Source organism: Podarcis bocagei (assembly GCF_964188305.1).
Source record: "Podarcis bocagei genome assembly, chromosome: 1".
Lineage (NCBI taxonomy): Eukaryota > Metazoa > Chordata > Lepidosauria > Squamata > Lacertidae > Podarcis > Podarcis bocagei.
Window position 1 is genome coordinate 6,120,119 of NC_138125.1, and position 12,257 is coordinate 6,132,375.

Genomic DNA, 12,257 nt, shown 5'->3' on the forward strand with positions numbered 1-12,257 from the left:
CCAGACCGCAGATGGAGTTTGGGGAAGAGATAAGATTTAGACCCAGGAGTTTCTAATTCACAACCGAGGGTGTGTTCACACCAGGGGACACTGATGGGGGTGGGATGTCTTTACCCTATGCAAAAGAGTCCACACCTTGTCTAGAGATTAAGAGTGGTTTTAGCCTTAAGGACTCGGATCTGTGTGAAGCTGGTTGGAGAAACAGTGCCCCAGATGGTATTATTTCACAAAAAAGTACAGGATATGCTTGCATTCTGGATGATGTCCTGTGAGCAGGGATTAAAAACCCAACACAGCTAGTAAACAGGAGTGTGAACAAGGCCTCAGATTTCTTAGCTGCTTTGCTATGCCGGCGCCATACAAAGTGACCCAGCAGTTTAAAGTTGTTTCATTAATTAAAATTGAAGTTTAGTATTAACTTTTAAAGTCATCTTAAAATGGGAGGAGCCTGCAGAAGGCACCTGGTCCAATCCTTGGAAGCATCTTTAAAGCCCTAAACGGCCTCAGCCTAGTATACCTGAAGGAGCATCTCCACCTCCATCGTTCTACCCGGACTCTGAGGTCCAGCTCCGAGGGCCTTCTGGCGGTTCCCTCACTGCAAGAAGCGAAGTTACGGGGAACCAGGCAGAGGGTCTTCTCGGTGGTGGCGCCTGCCCTGTAGAACGCCCTCCCATCTGATGTCAAGGAGATAAAGAACTACCTGACTTTTAGAAGATACTCAAAGGCAGCCCTGTTTAGGAAAGTTTTTAATGTTTGATGTTTTGTTGGTTTATTGTTATTATTCTGTTGGGAGCCACACAGAGTGGCTGGGGAAACCCAACCAGATGGGCAGGGTATAAATAATAAATTGTTGTATTATGATGATGATGATGATGATCTCCAATTATAGCTGGGGAACACTCCTTGTCTGAAATCCTGAAGAGCTGCTGCTGCCAGTCAGTGTGGGCATACTGAGCTAGATGGCTTGACTCTGTAGAAGCCAGCTTCTTAAATTCCAATGCGTTTCCAAAGTAACAATGATTTCATTGGAAATTCACTTCCCAGCTTTTGTAATCTCCTGCAGGCAAGTCTCTTCCCCAACCTTTCTCCATTCCGGTGCCCTCTGGTTGCTTTGGACTAAAACAAGGCCACCAGCCCTGGGCAGCACTGCCTAGTGGGCACTGCAGTCCAAAACAGCTGGAAGGCGCCAAGTCTGCTATACTCTACCCCATGGGAACAGTGAGGGTGCCTGAAAGGACCTACACGGAGCCCTTTAAGCACATTCATTTATTGGAACCAGGACACCACAGCCAGCTCAAATTGCCCCTAATTTGAGAAGAGCAGCCTGCCTACCTCACAAGGCTGTTGGGAACAGTAGCAATGCAAAGCACTGGGCATTCTGCTTTGTTTTTAGTTTGGCGGGGATCTATTCTCCAGGTGCACCCTCGTGCACCGGAGCCCTGCTCACCTGTGATGGTCTCTTGGTAGCCTTTGGTGAAGAACTGCATGGCGGTGGCCGCCCTCCAGGGGGTCTTGAGGAGCCCCTGGCGCTCGGGGTCCTCGCCCAGGGCGCGCAGGATGGTGCTGTAGGCGGCGGCCAAGCCGGGCAGGTTCATCTCGTTGTCTTCCTCGCTGCGGGTGCGCTCCTCTCTCCAGCTCTCGAAAGAGCTGGCTGCAGCTTTCGGGCAGCGCGGCGCGTCCGCGGAGGAGCGGCCGGGCAGCGCCTGCGGCGGCTTCTCCGCCAGCGCGTAGCCGTTGTAGCTGGCGGCTCGCAGAGGCTGCTCCAGCAGCGCCCGCGCCTTCACCTTCTCCATCACTCCGGAACCGGGAGACCTGTCGGTGCGGCTGGGGAAAACCCTGGAGATGTGGGCTGGATCTGGCGACTTTGCGCGCAAAAGGACGCGCGCCCTGGAGGGACGAACACCCGAGGGATCGTGCCCAGTCTCAGACGGAGGGGACGAGTCTTTCTACCCACGAGGAGCGCAGGGATCCGCAGCGCAGCGTTGTCTCCAGCGCTGGAGACGGTGCGCCAAAGCGGTGACCCGTGCGCCTTGGCGCTGGAGAGGTTGGGAAGTTCCTGGCGGAGCGCGTTCCGGCAGGGAAAAGCGTGGCGCGCCTCGACGGAGGAGGGAAAAGAACACCGATGTCAGGATCCGGCCCTGCCTTTCCCTCGGCTCCACCCTCGGACTTTTCCCCGGCCGGCTCGCCCCACTTTATAGCGTGCCAGGCTTCGGCGCAGCTCCTATTGGGCTCCCCTGCCCGTGCGTCACCCGCCCTGGTAGCCTGTAAGCGGATCAGGCGGCCGGCGAGCTCCACGGGCGGAAGCGGGGGTAGCGGCCGGGGGAGCCCAGGCTGGGCCAAGCGGGGACGCGGAGGAGCCCCTGTCGAAGCGGGAGAGGCTGGGTCGCTGTGGGGAGCGCAGGAGACTGCCTGATGGCTTTTATTTGGTTCATAAGGATCTTTGCGCACCGCCAACTCTTAAAAAAATAATATCCTGGCCGACGGGTACGATAAAATCATGAAAACATCAAAACAATGTGAAGTCGCAAAAACCCAAATGACCAGCGTGGAATCCAATTCTCTTTCGTTCTTGTTTTATTTTTTTTGTTTGTTTCGTTGGCTTTTTTTTTTAATGTCACTGTAATGTTCTTGGAATTACAGCTAAAGCATCCAGGACAGATGACCATCCAACCTCTGCTTGTTGTTGTTGTTTAGTCGTTTAGTCGTGTCCAACTCTTCGTGACCCCATTGACCAGAGCACGCCAGGCACTCCTGTCTTCCACTGCCTCCCGCAGTTTGGTCAAACTTCGAGAACACTGTCCCACCATCGCGTCCTCTGTCGTCCCCTTCTGCTTGTGCCAACATCAGGGTCTTTTCCAGGGAGTCTTCTCTTCTCCTAAGGTGGCCAAAGTATTGGAGCCTCACCTTCACGATCTGTCCTTCCAGTGGATCACTGCGTTGTCGTGGTGAAGGGGCTTGAATAACTCAGAGAAGCTATGAGCTATGCTGTGCAGGGCCACCCAAGATGGACAGGTCATAGTGGAGAGTTTTGACCAAACGTGATCCACCTGGAGCAGGAACCGGCAAGCCACTCCAGTATCCCTGCCGAGAAAACTCCATGGACAAAGACAACCTCTGCTTGTTGTTGTTGTTGTTTAGTCGTTTAGTCGTGTCTGACTCTTCATGACCCCATGGACCAGAGCATGCCAGGCACTCCTGTCTTCCTCTGCTTAGAAACCTCTAAAGAAGGAGTCTTACAACATTAGTTGTTACACATTAATTCATTGCAAAATAGCCAATGTCCATCATTAAATAATGTACCAATATTTGTTGTTGTTGTTGTTTAGTCGCTTAGTTATGTCCAACTCGTCGTGACCCCCTGGACCAGAGCACGCCAGGCACTCCTGTCTTCCACTGCCTCCCGCAGTTTGGTCAAACTCATGCTGGTACCAATATTACCCAGTGTTAAATCGAGTCAGATATGAAAACATTTTCCAGCGCAATCAGCTATTAATAATCTTTATCCTTGGCTGTACTCAATTCCTCAAAAATTCCCATTGTGGGGGGGGGGGGAGTAAGTAGCATCCCACTTCCAGAGGAACCCCAGCTGAGTGAGTCTTGTGCCCCAGGAGCTTTTTCCCTGCTCAGAGAAGTGAGGGTGAGTATAACAGCCAGAGAGTGGGGGAAAGAGAGGCGTTGAATAATAATAATGGCCTGCCTTCCAGGATTGTTGTGTGGGTTAGTGAATAATACATTTGAAGCGCCTTGTGGGTGGTTCCAGGAAGGCTTAGTGCACAGAGGAGAAAAGGGTTCAAAGTCCTATTCATGAGCCCCAGGTCTTTGCAATGGCAAAGTGAGATAACCTCCTTTGCACGCTACCCAGACATACAAGAAGAAAAACAGTATATAAAACAAATAGAAAATAGATTAAGATACCCCAGAGAATGAACATGTGGGCAGGGAGTGTCTCAGCTTTCAATATATGTACAATGCATATTATTAAATTCATGCATGCATAATATTAGCTACTGAGTCCTCCACCCTCTGGCTGGAGGAAGCTCTCAGGAAGACGTTTATTTCTGCACATGCTAAATGTTTCCTGAAAACTTGTAAGGAGATACCAGTGGGAGTGAACCACAGGCTCACTTAAGCCATGTCTGTTTCAGCTTGGGTAATATCGGGCACTAGAGGCGCTGCTTCCTTGTAAGGGATTGCATTTATATCACCATCAAACCATTTGGGTTTTCCTCCCCATGAAGAAAGGCATGCACTGGTCATGTAATAATAAACGTAGCAAGTGCAAAATGGCCTGGAGTCTTCCTGGAGGAAAGGAGACCTGGAATTATAGGAATGAATCAGGGTAGGAACAGATTTTCACATTTGTATCCTGCCTTTCTCCGTGGCAGCCCAGCCCTACAATTTTATGATTCTGCAAGAGGCAGTGGCTGGCTCTAAGTTACTCAGTGAGCTTCGTGGCTGAGTGGGGATTCGAACCCTGGTCTCCCAGGTCCTAGTCCAAAACCTTAACCACTACACAACACTGTGTACATCATGTGGCCTGTCCCACACCTGGCTGTTGCTCAGTGGTATGAACAAACTTCCTAGGAGTTTATCTCATTGAAGACTTTACTTGGAAAATCAATACAACCCAGGTGGTTAAGAAAGCCCAACAGAGACTCCATCTGCGTGGTACGATGGTTTGACATCAACTGATAGGAAGTGCCTACAGAGGGTGGTGAATACAGCACAAGATATTATGGGCTGTCCCGTGAATCCGCTGGATGAAATAGCAAAAGAATGTTGCCTCAGGAGAGTGAGGAAAATTCTCAGGGATGATTCACACCCTGGCCGGCACTTTCTTGATCTCCTGCCCTCGGGCAGAAGATATAGAAGCATGATTAGTCGCGCCAACAGGGTAAAGAACAGCTTCTATCCTTGGGCTGTTAGGCTGCTGAATGAGAAGATAACAACAGGGCAACTGACTTTCGGGTCTGGAGGGTGTGCGTCAGTAAACGAGCGGAATTAAGACTAAGAGAGCTGAGTGGGGGGTGCTCGTGTAATCACGCTGTATAGAAGTTGTACAAGTGACAATAAAGTATTTCAAAGTTTTTATCGGCGCTTGCAAGAACCAATGATCTCTAAGTCTGAACAAAATGCTTGTTTAACCTGGAGGTAGGCTGTCTGAATTGTGCATTGCTTTGTAACGATTTGTTGGGTCTCTGGACCGTAATAAAGATTGATTGATTGATTGATTGATTGATAGATTGAAGTATTTCAATTTCAATTCAATCTGCTTTCTGTGCAGGAGGTTCCAGGCTCCATCTCAGCATCTCCATTGCTAGTCTAGTCGGCTACTTTGTGTGTAACTGGGCATGTGTGTGTGTGTGCGCGCGCGCCATCTTGTCATTCAACGCAGGCAGCAAAATGTTTTGAGCTGGCCTTGGGCACAGGCAACCTTTTTGACCCTGAAAACCTGCCATTTCCTCATCACCAACCCCACTGAGAGCTCCATGCCTGTGATTGGCAAGGCCACACAGTGCAGATATAGATGCAGTCACACTTTCTCCCCCATGGAGACAGGCACACAGTGTCCCTCCTCAGCCATATCTAGGTTGGTAGCTGTCATTGGGCGTGAGGTTTAACCCTCTCAACCCATTCTAACACTGTAATAGGAAGGAAGATTGCACCAGATAGCTCCACTACTTTTGAAGACTTTGATCTTGTCTGTGTGCTTTGTTTTTTGTTTTCTTTTTTTGTACTGCTTTTTTTGCCTCTTCCCTGCAGAGCTCTGTTAGCTCAGTGGTCAGTATTCCTGCTGCCAAATGGAACGGAGGAAATTGTTAGTTGTCGAGGAGATAAGGGCCTGGGTAAGGAAAATATGTCATAAATACGATTTGGTGACTCATTTCCTCTTTGTCCCTTTTGGGCACCTGGTATCATTCAAAACCTCGCTCGCTGAATCATCACCTTGTCGTGGTGAATGGGCTTGCACGTTCCTATGATCCTTGTGAGCGAAGCCAGTGTACTGGAAGAAGCAAAGATCACCAGTGTCGAAGCAATGATTCTTCAACATCAACTTTGTTGGACTGGTCATGTTGTGAGGATGCCTGATGATCGTCTTCCAAAGCAACTACTCTATTCCGAACATGGAAAGCATAATGCTGGTGGTCAACAAAAGAGGTTTAAAGACTCTCTCAATGCAAATCTTTAAAAATGTAGTATAAGGACCCCTGACCATTAGGTCCAGTCGTGGCCGACTCTGGGGTTGCGGCACTCATCTTGCTTTATTGGCCGAGGGAGCTGGCAAACAGCTTCCAGGACATGTGGCCAGCATGACTAAGCCACTTCTGGTGAACCAGAGCAGCGCACGGAAACGTTGTTTACCTTCCCGCTGGAGCGGTACCTATTTATCTACTTGCACTTTAATGTGCTTTCGAACTGCTTGGTTGGCAGGAGCAGGGACCGAGCAACGGGAGCTCACCCCGTCCCAGGGATTTGAACTGCCAACCTTCTGATCGGCAAGTCCTAGGCTCTGTGGTTTAACCCACAGCGCCACCCGCGTCCCTCCAAAAATGTAGTATAAACACCAACAACTGGGAAACACTGGCCTGCAAGTGCTCCAATTGGAGAACAGCCTTTACCAAAGGTGTCATGGACTTTGAAGACGCTCGAACTCAGGACAAAAGGGAGAAACGTAGTAAGAGGAAGGCACACTTAGCAAACCCTCTCCGTAATGAACTCCTGCCCGGAAACCTACATCCCCACTGTGGAAGGATGTGTGGGTCCAGAACTGGCCTCCACAGTCACTTACAGACACACTGCTAAGACCGTGTTCATGGAAGACAACCTTACTTGGCTATGAGTGATCGCCAAAGATCATTCAAAACAAAAGAGAAAACAGAATGGGCAGCTCAGTGCTCAGGGGTGGTGTTTGCAGAATCCCAGATAGAGAGAACAAAGATCCAATGGGGAGGAAGACACAAGACCTACCCACCTTGGAAGAATGGCAGATGCAACTAATAGACTACATGGAGATGGCGGAAATGACTGGCAGAATCCGAGATCAGGGAGAAGAGTTGGTGGAAGAAGACTGGAGGAAATTTAAAATGTATTTGCAGAAATATTGTAAAATTTTTGAATGTTGAGGACATTGAATTGAATTGCAGGGGTTTTAGCAACAAGGCAAAATGCAAGATTGGATTAATAAATAGATAGACTAACAGGACATGAAATTGCTGAACTAACCTTTAAAAGGGATACAAAAATGGGAGACGCGAGGGAGTCAGGAAAATAAGTTAATCAAAGAGGAGAAATTAAGAAAGAAGGATTTTTTGTCTTTTTATATGTTTTTTTTTCTTTTCTGTGTTTAATGTTTGTATTTCTGTATTTTGTAATTTTGTATCTTTCTTGTTTTTTGTTTTTTTCTAAACTTTTTTATGGATAAAACCTAATAAAATATTATTATTAAAAAACAAAAACAAACAAAGATCCAATGGGGAGGAGGGTAGCACCATCACCATCAGGGCTGTAACAGCAAAATGACACGTGCAACTTTCAACACAAGATGAAGCCCATTTCCTTAGCCTGAGGAATCTTTGTTTCCTTGTTAATTATAAACTATTATAAAGTCTTCTTTTAATCATCATCACCATGGTGAAAAGAGTTCTACTCCAGAGGATGGTTGCAAAGAACATTTTGAAAATATTGTAGATTTCTTTTAAGTCTACAGAAGCCAGAGGAGAAGGAAAACAACATAAATATTGCAACATTTCAACTACTTTAAATGCATTTTTACTCAAAACAAGAGATCTGTATGAAGCGTATGTGGTGCAAAGGATGTACTGATGACATGTGCAAGTAATTCAGTGAGGTTTGTAGCCTCTCTCCATCATCATCCCCCCCCAAAGGGAAGAGAGTCTCAATTTTTATAAGCCTATTCTGCTGAGAACTCTCCTTTCTCCCCAATAATTTCAGGAGTCCCTTTTGTGTACCACATCCAGCTCTGAATACATGGTCACCGGTCCAACTCTCCTAGCCTCACAATGAGCCAAAGATAATTTTGTGTAGCAAAATTGTTGCAGAAATTATGGGTGCCACCCTAAGCCATAACTATGGGGTAGGAATGTATCTCAGGGGCAGAACATCTGCTTTGGAATAGATGCGCCAATGGTGTGACTCAGGAACATGACAGTTACAATATTTTAGGTGTCCTAATCAGTGTTGTTTTGAAAGGTTTGGTCTGCCATCTTGGTTCAAAATGGCACCCAATGGCGTCCATAGACCGAATCCTGCTCCGCAATCTCCAAATTTGGCTATAGTACCTTAAGAGCTGTCTGAATACAGCGTGGAGACAGAGAGATTTCCAAAATATAGAAACCATTAAGTGCTTTGTAACTGTTGGTTGGCATCCGTCTGTCTTGGGAGACAGTGGAGAAGTGCACCTTTGGGGGAGAAGTCAAATCATTGAAGACTTACAGCGCCTGCTGTGGCTGTAGAGACCGATATGGGAGAGACATGTTTTGCTGCAGCTGGGGCAGATGAAGATGTCCGGTTGGGCTGATGCAGATGAACCACGGCACTTCTGCCTGTGCTCCCCCCAAATAAAAAGGCCTGGGTTAATGTTCTCCAGGGTTGAGAAGACCATAGAGAAGACACTAGGTGAGTCTTTCTTGGGAGGCTATTTCATAGATGCGGTGCTACCACCAGCAAGGACCTTTCCGTAAAAGATACCCAGAACACTGTGCATCACCTGTTTGCTAAGATTGCTAAGGGAAAGGAGATTGTTAGCCACTTTGAGACTCCTTAGGGTAGTGATAAAGCGGGATATCAAATCCAAACTCCTCTTCTTCTGTATGTTATGTTGCTTGACGCGAGTCTCCACATTCTTTACTTCTAACTTTTTTTTCAGTGCGTGTAATCAATTTCTCCAGCTTTGTGATCCACAGCAAGGATGGTATGTTGTAACAGATAAACTATTGAGCCTAGGGTCAGGGCAAAGGTTGCCCTAAGGCCAGGTATTACATCTTGTTTAATCAATAAACAGAAGGCCGTGTCCCCAGATTTCAACACATCAGCAAAGCCAAACAGTGAGCTTCAGATAATGCAAAGTCCTCTCCCCGCCCTGCCCTCCATGAAAAAGCTTAGGTTTATTTGCATGCTGGAATCCTCTAGCACCCAGAGAAGAATGTGGTAAGGGAGCTTCCTGGGAGGAAATCTTAAGAGAGTTGTTTAGCCAAGAGAAAATGCAATTTAAAAGTGACAGGATAAACATCCTTCAGATATCTGAAGGGGTGTCAGCTAGACAATGCAGCAAACTTGGAAAGAAGTGGACTCTCCTTCCAGACTGGGGTGCCACCTTTCAGGAATGTTGTAGAAGAGGCCATTCTGCTTCAGCTGGATGACCTTTTGAGATCCCATCAATTCCAATATTCTATGCAGGGGTGTTGCTTATCAGCAATTAGATGGAAGCTGAATTAAAACAGGACTTCCACACAGCACTAAACGCAATACATTTTTATGTACTTCCCCATGGCCAAGAGCCTTCCAGAATACAGTCATATCACTTGTTACGTTTACTTCAGGTTGTGCGTTTTCAGGTTGTGTCCCGCAGCGACCCAGAAGTACCGGAAAGGGTTACTTCCGGGTTTTGCCGCTCGCGCAGACGTGCAAAATGACGTCACACGCATGCGCAGAAGCGGGTTGCGTTCTGCTCATGTTGCGAACGGGGCTCCGGAACAGATCCTGTTCGCAACCCAAGGTATCACTGTAGTTGCTCACGATTATGTAAACTGCATGCAGCTAAGTTCCTCGCTAGAATTAATTATACAGTGGTGCCTCGCAAGACGAAAAGAATCCGTTCTGTGATTCTCTTCGTCTAGCGGTTTTTTCGTCTTGCGAAGCAAGCCCATTGACGGATTAGCGCTATTAGCGGCTTTTAGCGGCTTATCTGCTGATCGGATCAGCTGATAAGCGGCTTAGCGGCTTAGAAAAAGGGAGGGAGGAAAAAAAACCAGCAGGAACTCGCAAGACATTGTCGTCTTGCGAAGCAAGCCCAATAGGAAATTCGTTTTGCGAAGCACCTCCAAAACGGAAAACTCTTTCGTCTAGCGAGTTTTCTGTATTGCGAGGCATTCGTCTTGCAGGGCACCACTGTAATCTTGTTTGCAGGTTAAGTCTGTTTCAATGCTGCCTGTTGATTTGTCTGGGGTGGGGGGCTTTAATTGAGCAGTCATTAAAGGCTCCCTCTTGGAAACAGAAATGAGCACTGGGGTAATTAAAAGAGGCTAATTATTGGGAAACTCTTCACTTATCCCCCAGATGTAACTCACAACGAGGTGGTGAAAGCAGTCAATTAGCCAAGTTGCACATATCTGGCAGTCCTGCTTTTAGTGTTTCATCATAGGCACAGATTAAGGACGCGAGTGGTGCTGTGGGTTAAACCACAGAGCCTAGGACTTGTTGATCAGAAGGTCGGCGGTTCGAATCCCCGCGACAGGGTGAGCTCCCGTTTCTCTGTCCCAGCTCCTGCCCACCTAGCAGTTCGAAAGCACGTCAAAGTGCAAGTAGATAAATAGGTACCGCTTTGGCGGGAAGGTCAACAGCATTTCTGTGCGCTGCTCTGGTTCGCCAGAAGCGGCTTAGTCATGATGGCCACATGACCTGGAAGCTGTACGCCAGCTCCCTCGGCCAATAAAGCGAGATGAGCACCGCAACCCCAGAGTCGGTCACGACTGGACCTAATGGTCAGGGGTCCCTTTACCTTTACCTAGGCACAGATAGAGAAGAACTAAATCTCACTGCTTACAGAAAAGCATCAGCATTCAATCACAGGTCCAGATAAGGAATGCAAACCCCAGAGTGGAGCAGACTGACAGCATCGTCTGGATGTTTCATAAAAAACAAGTGAACAAATGACGGCAGATTCCCAAAAAAAGAAGTTAACATGGAAGCAACCCCAGTGGTTTAAAAACTCAAAGTGCAACTATCGGGAGGGTGTGGGTCAGAGAATCTGCACCCCTAAAACCTGGGTGAATGCTGAATTTCCGCATGGAGCTTGGCTTCATGGATAAGATGGCTAATATCCAAGAATAGACCCAAACAATATACAGAACTTTCATACTCAGAAGAAGCATACCTTGGGCTATCAGATGCTGAAGGCAAACAATAGGGGCTTGGTCATTCCTCCTCTGGTCACTGCTGTGGATTCACAACCAGACTTTATCACGTATGAAGCACCTTAAGAGCTTTTCTACATAAGCTGCCTCCGTAATCTTTAAGGTAGCCCTGCAAGGCAGTTCAGCATATTTTTTAATTCCAAAATGAAAGGGCTACAGATGCAGAGATTGGCAACCTTAGGCAAGCCATTTGCTGAATGCCTGAGCTCCGAACTAGACATCCCTGGCTCGCAGTCCATTTTTATCCAGTCCATTAAGACTAGCAAACCGTCCCCTTGCTTTCTTAAAATTGCAGCCCTCTCCAAATGCCTCTGAATGAAAGTGGGATGGGGAAGGACAGTCTTTCGATTTGCAATTCAGGACAGCCGTGCTCCTGCATCTCTTTGCTCATTTACCTCAGGGCACTGTTATCCTTGGATCGATTATTCAATTTCATACTTAGATCACAGTATCCTTCCAATGAATTAGTGAATTTATTGAGTCCAACAGAGTTTACTATAACAATGGCTGTGATAATGGCTTCTTTGGCTATCATCAACTTGGCTGTGGCAAGGTTAAAAGTGGTTATGCCTTACTGCACAGGGATGGGAAGCCCATTTCCCTCCAGATGTTGTTAGACGCCAACTCCCAGCAGCCCCAGCTAGCAGGGCCAAGGGACCTAGGGATGATGGGAGTTGGGAGTCCAGAACTATTTAGAGGGGCACAAGTTCCCCATTCCTGTTCTGTAGGCTCAAAGTCTTTCCAAAGTGCTGGGAGCTGAACTGACATATGAGGGGAGGGGAGGATTTCTCCTCTCATCAGTTAAGTTGGAGGGGACAAAATAGACCTACACAAATATAAAACTAGCATCTGAGATAAGTGAAAACAAAGTATGCATCAACTAAGATATACAAGACAGCATCTTAAAAAGCAGAGACATCACCTTGCCAACAAAGGTCCGTATAGTTAAAGCTCTGGTTTTCCCAGTAGTGATGTATGGAAGTGAGAGCTGGAACATAAAGAAGGCTGAATTATGGTGCTGGAGGAGACTCTTGAGAGTCCCATGGACTGCAAGAAGATCAAACCGATCCAATCTGAAGGAAATCAGCCCTGAGTGCTCACTGG

General features: G+C 47.3%; 1 protein-coding gene across 1 annotated transcript in view; it reads right to left on the reverse strand.

Moving 5' to 3' along the window:
* GCH1 (GTP cyclohydrolase 1) overlaps positions 1–2,178 on the reverse strand; it is a 56,724-nt gene extending 54,546 nt beyond the window's left edge. Inside the window, exon 1 of the mRNA XM_081194496.1 lies at positions 1,448–2,178. Coding sequence (XP_081050622.1) covers positions 1,448–1,793 — 346 coding nt within the window. The 5' untranslated portion in view covers positions 1,794–2,178. The remainder of the gene's footprint in view (positions 1–1,447) is intronic.
* Positions 2,179–12,257: the final 10,079 nt, after the last annotated feature.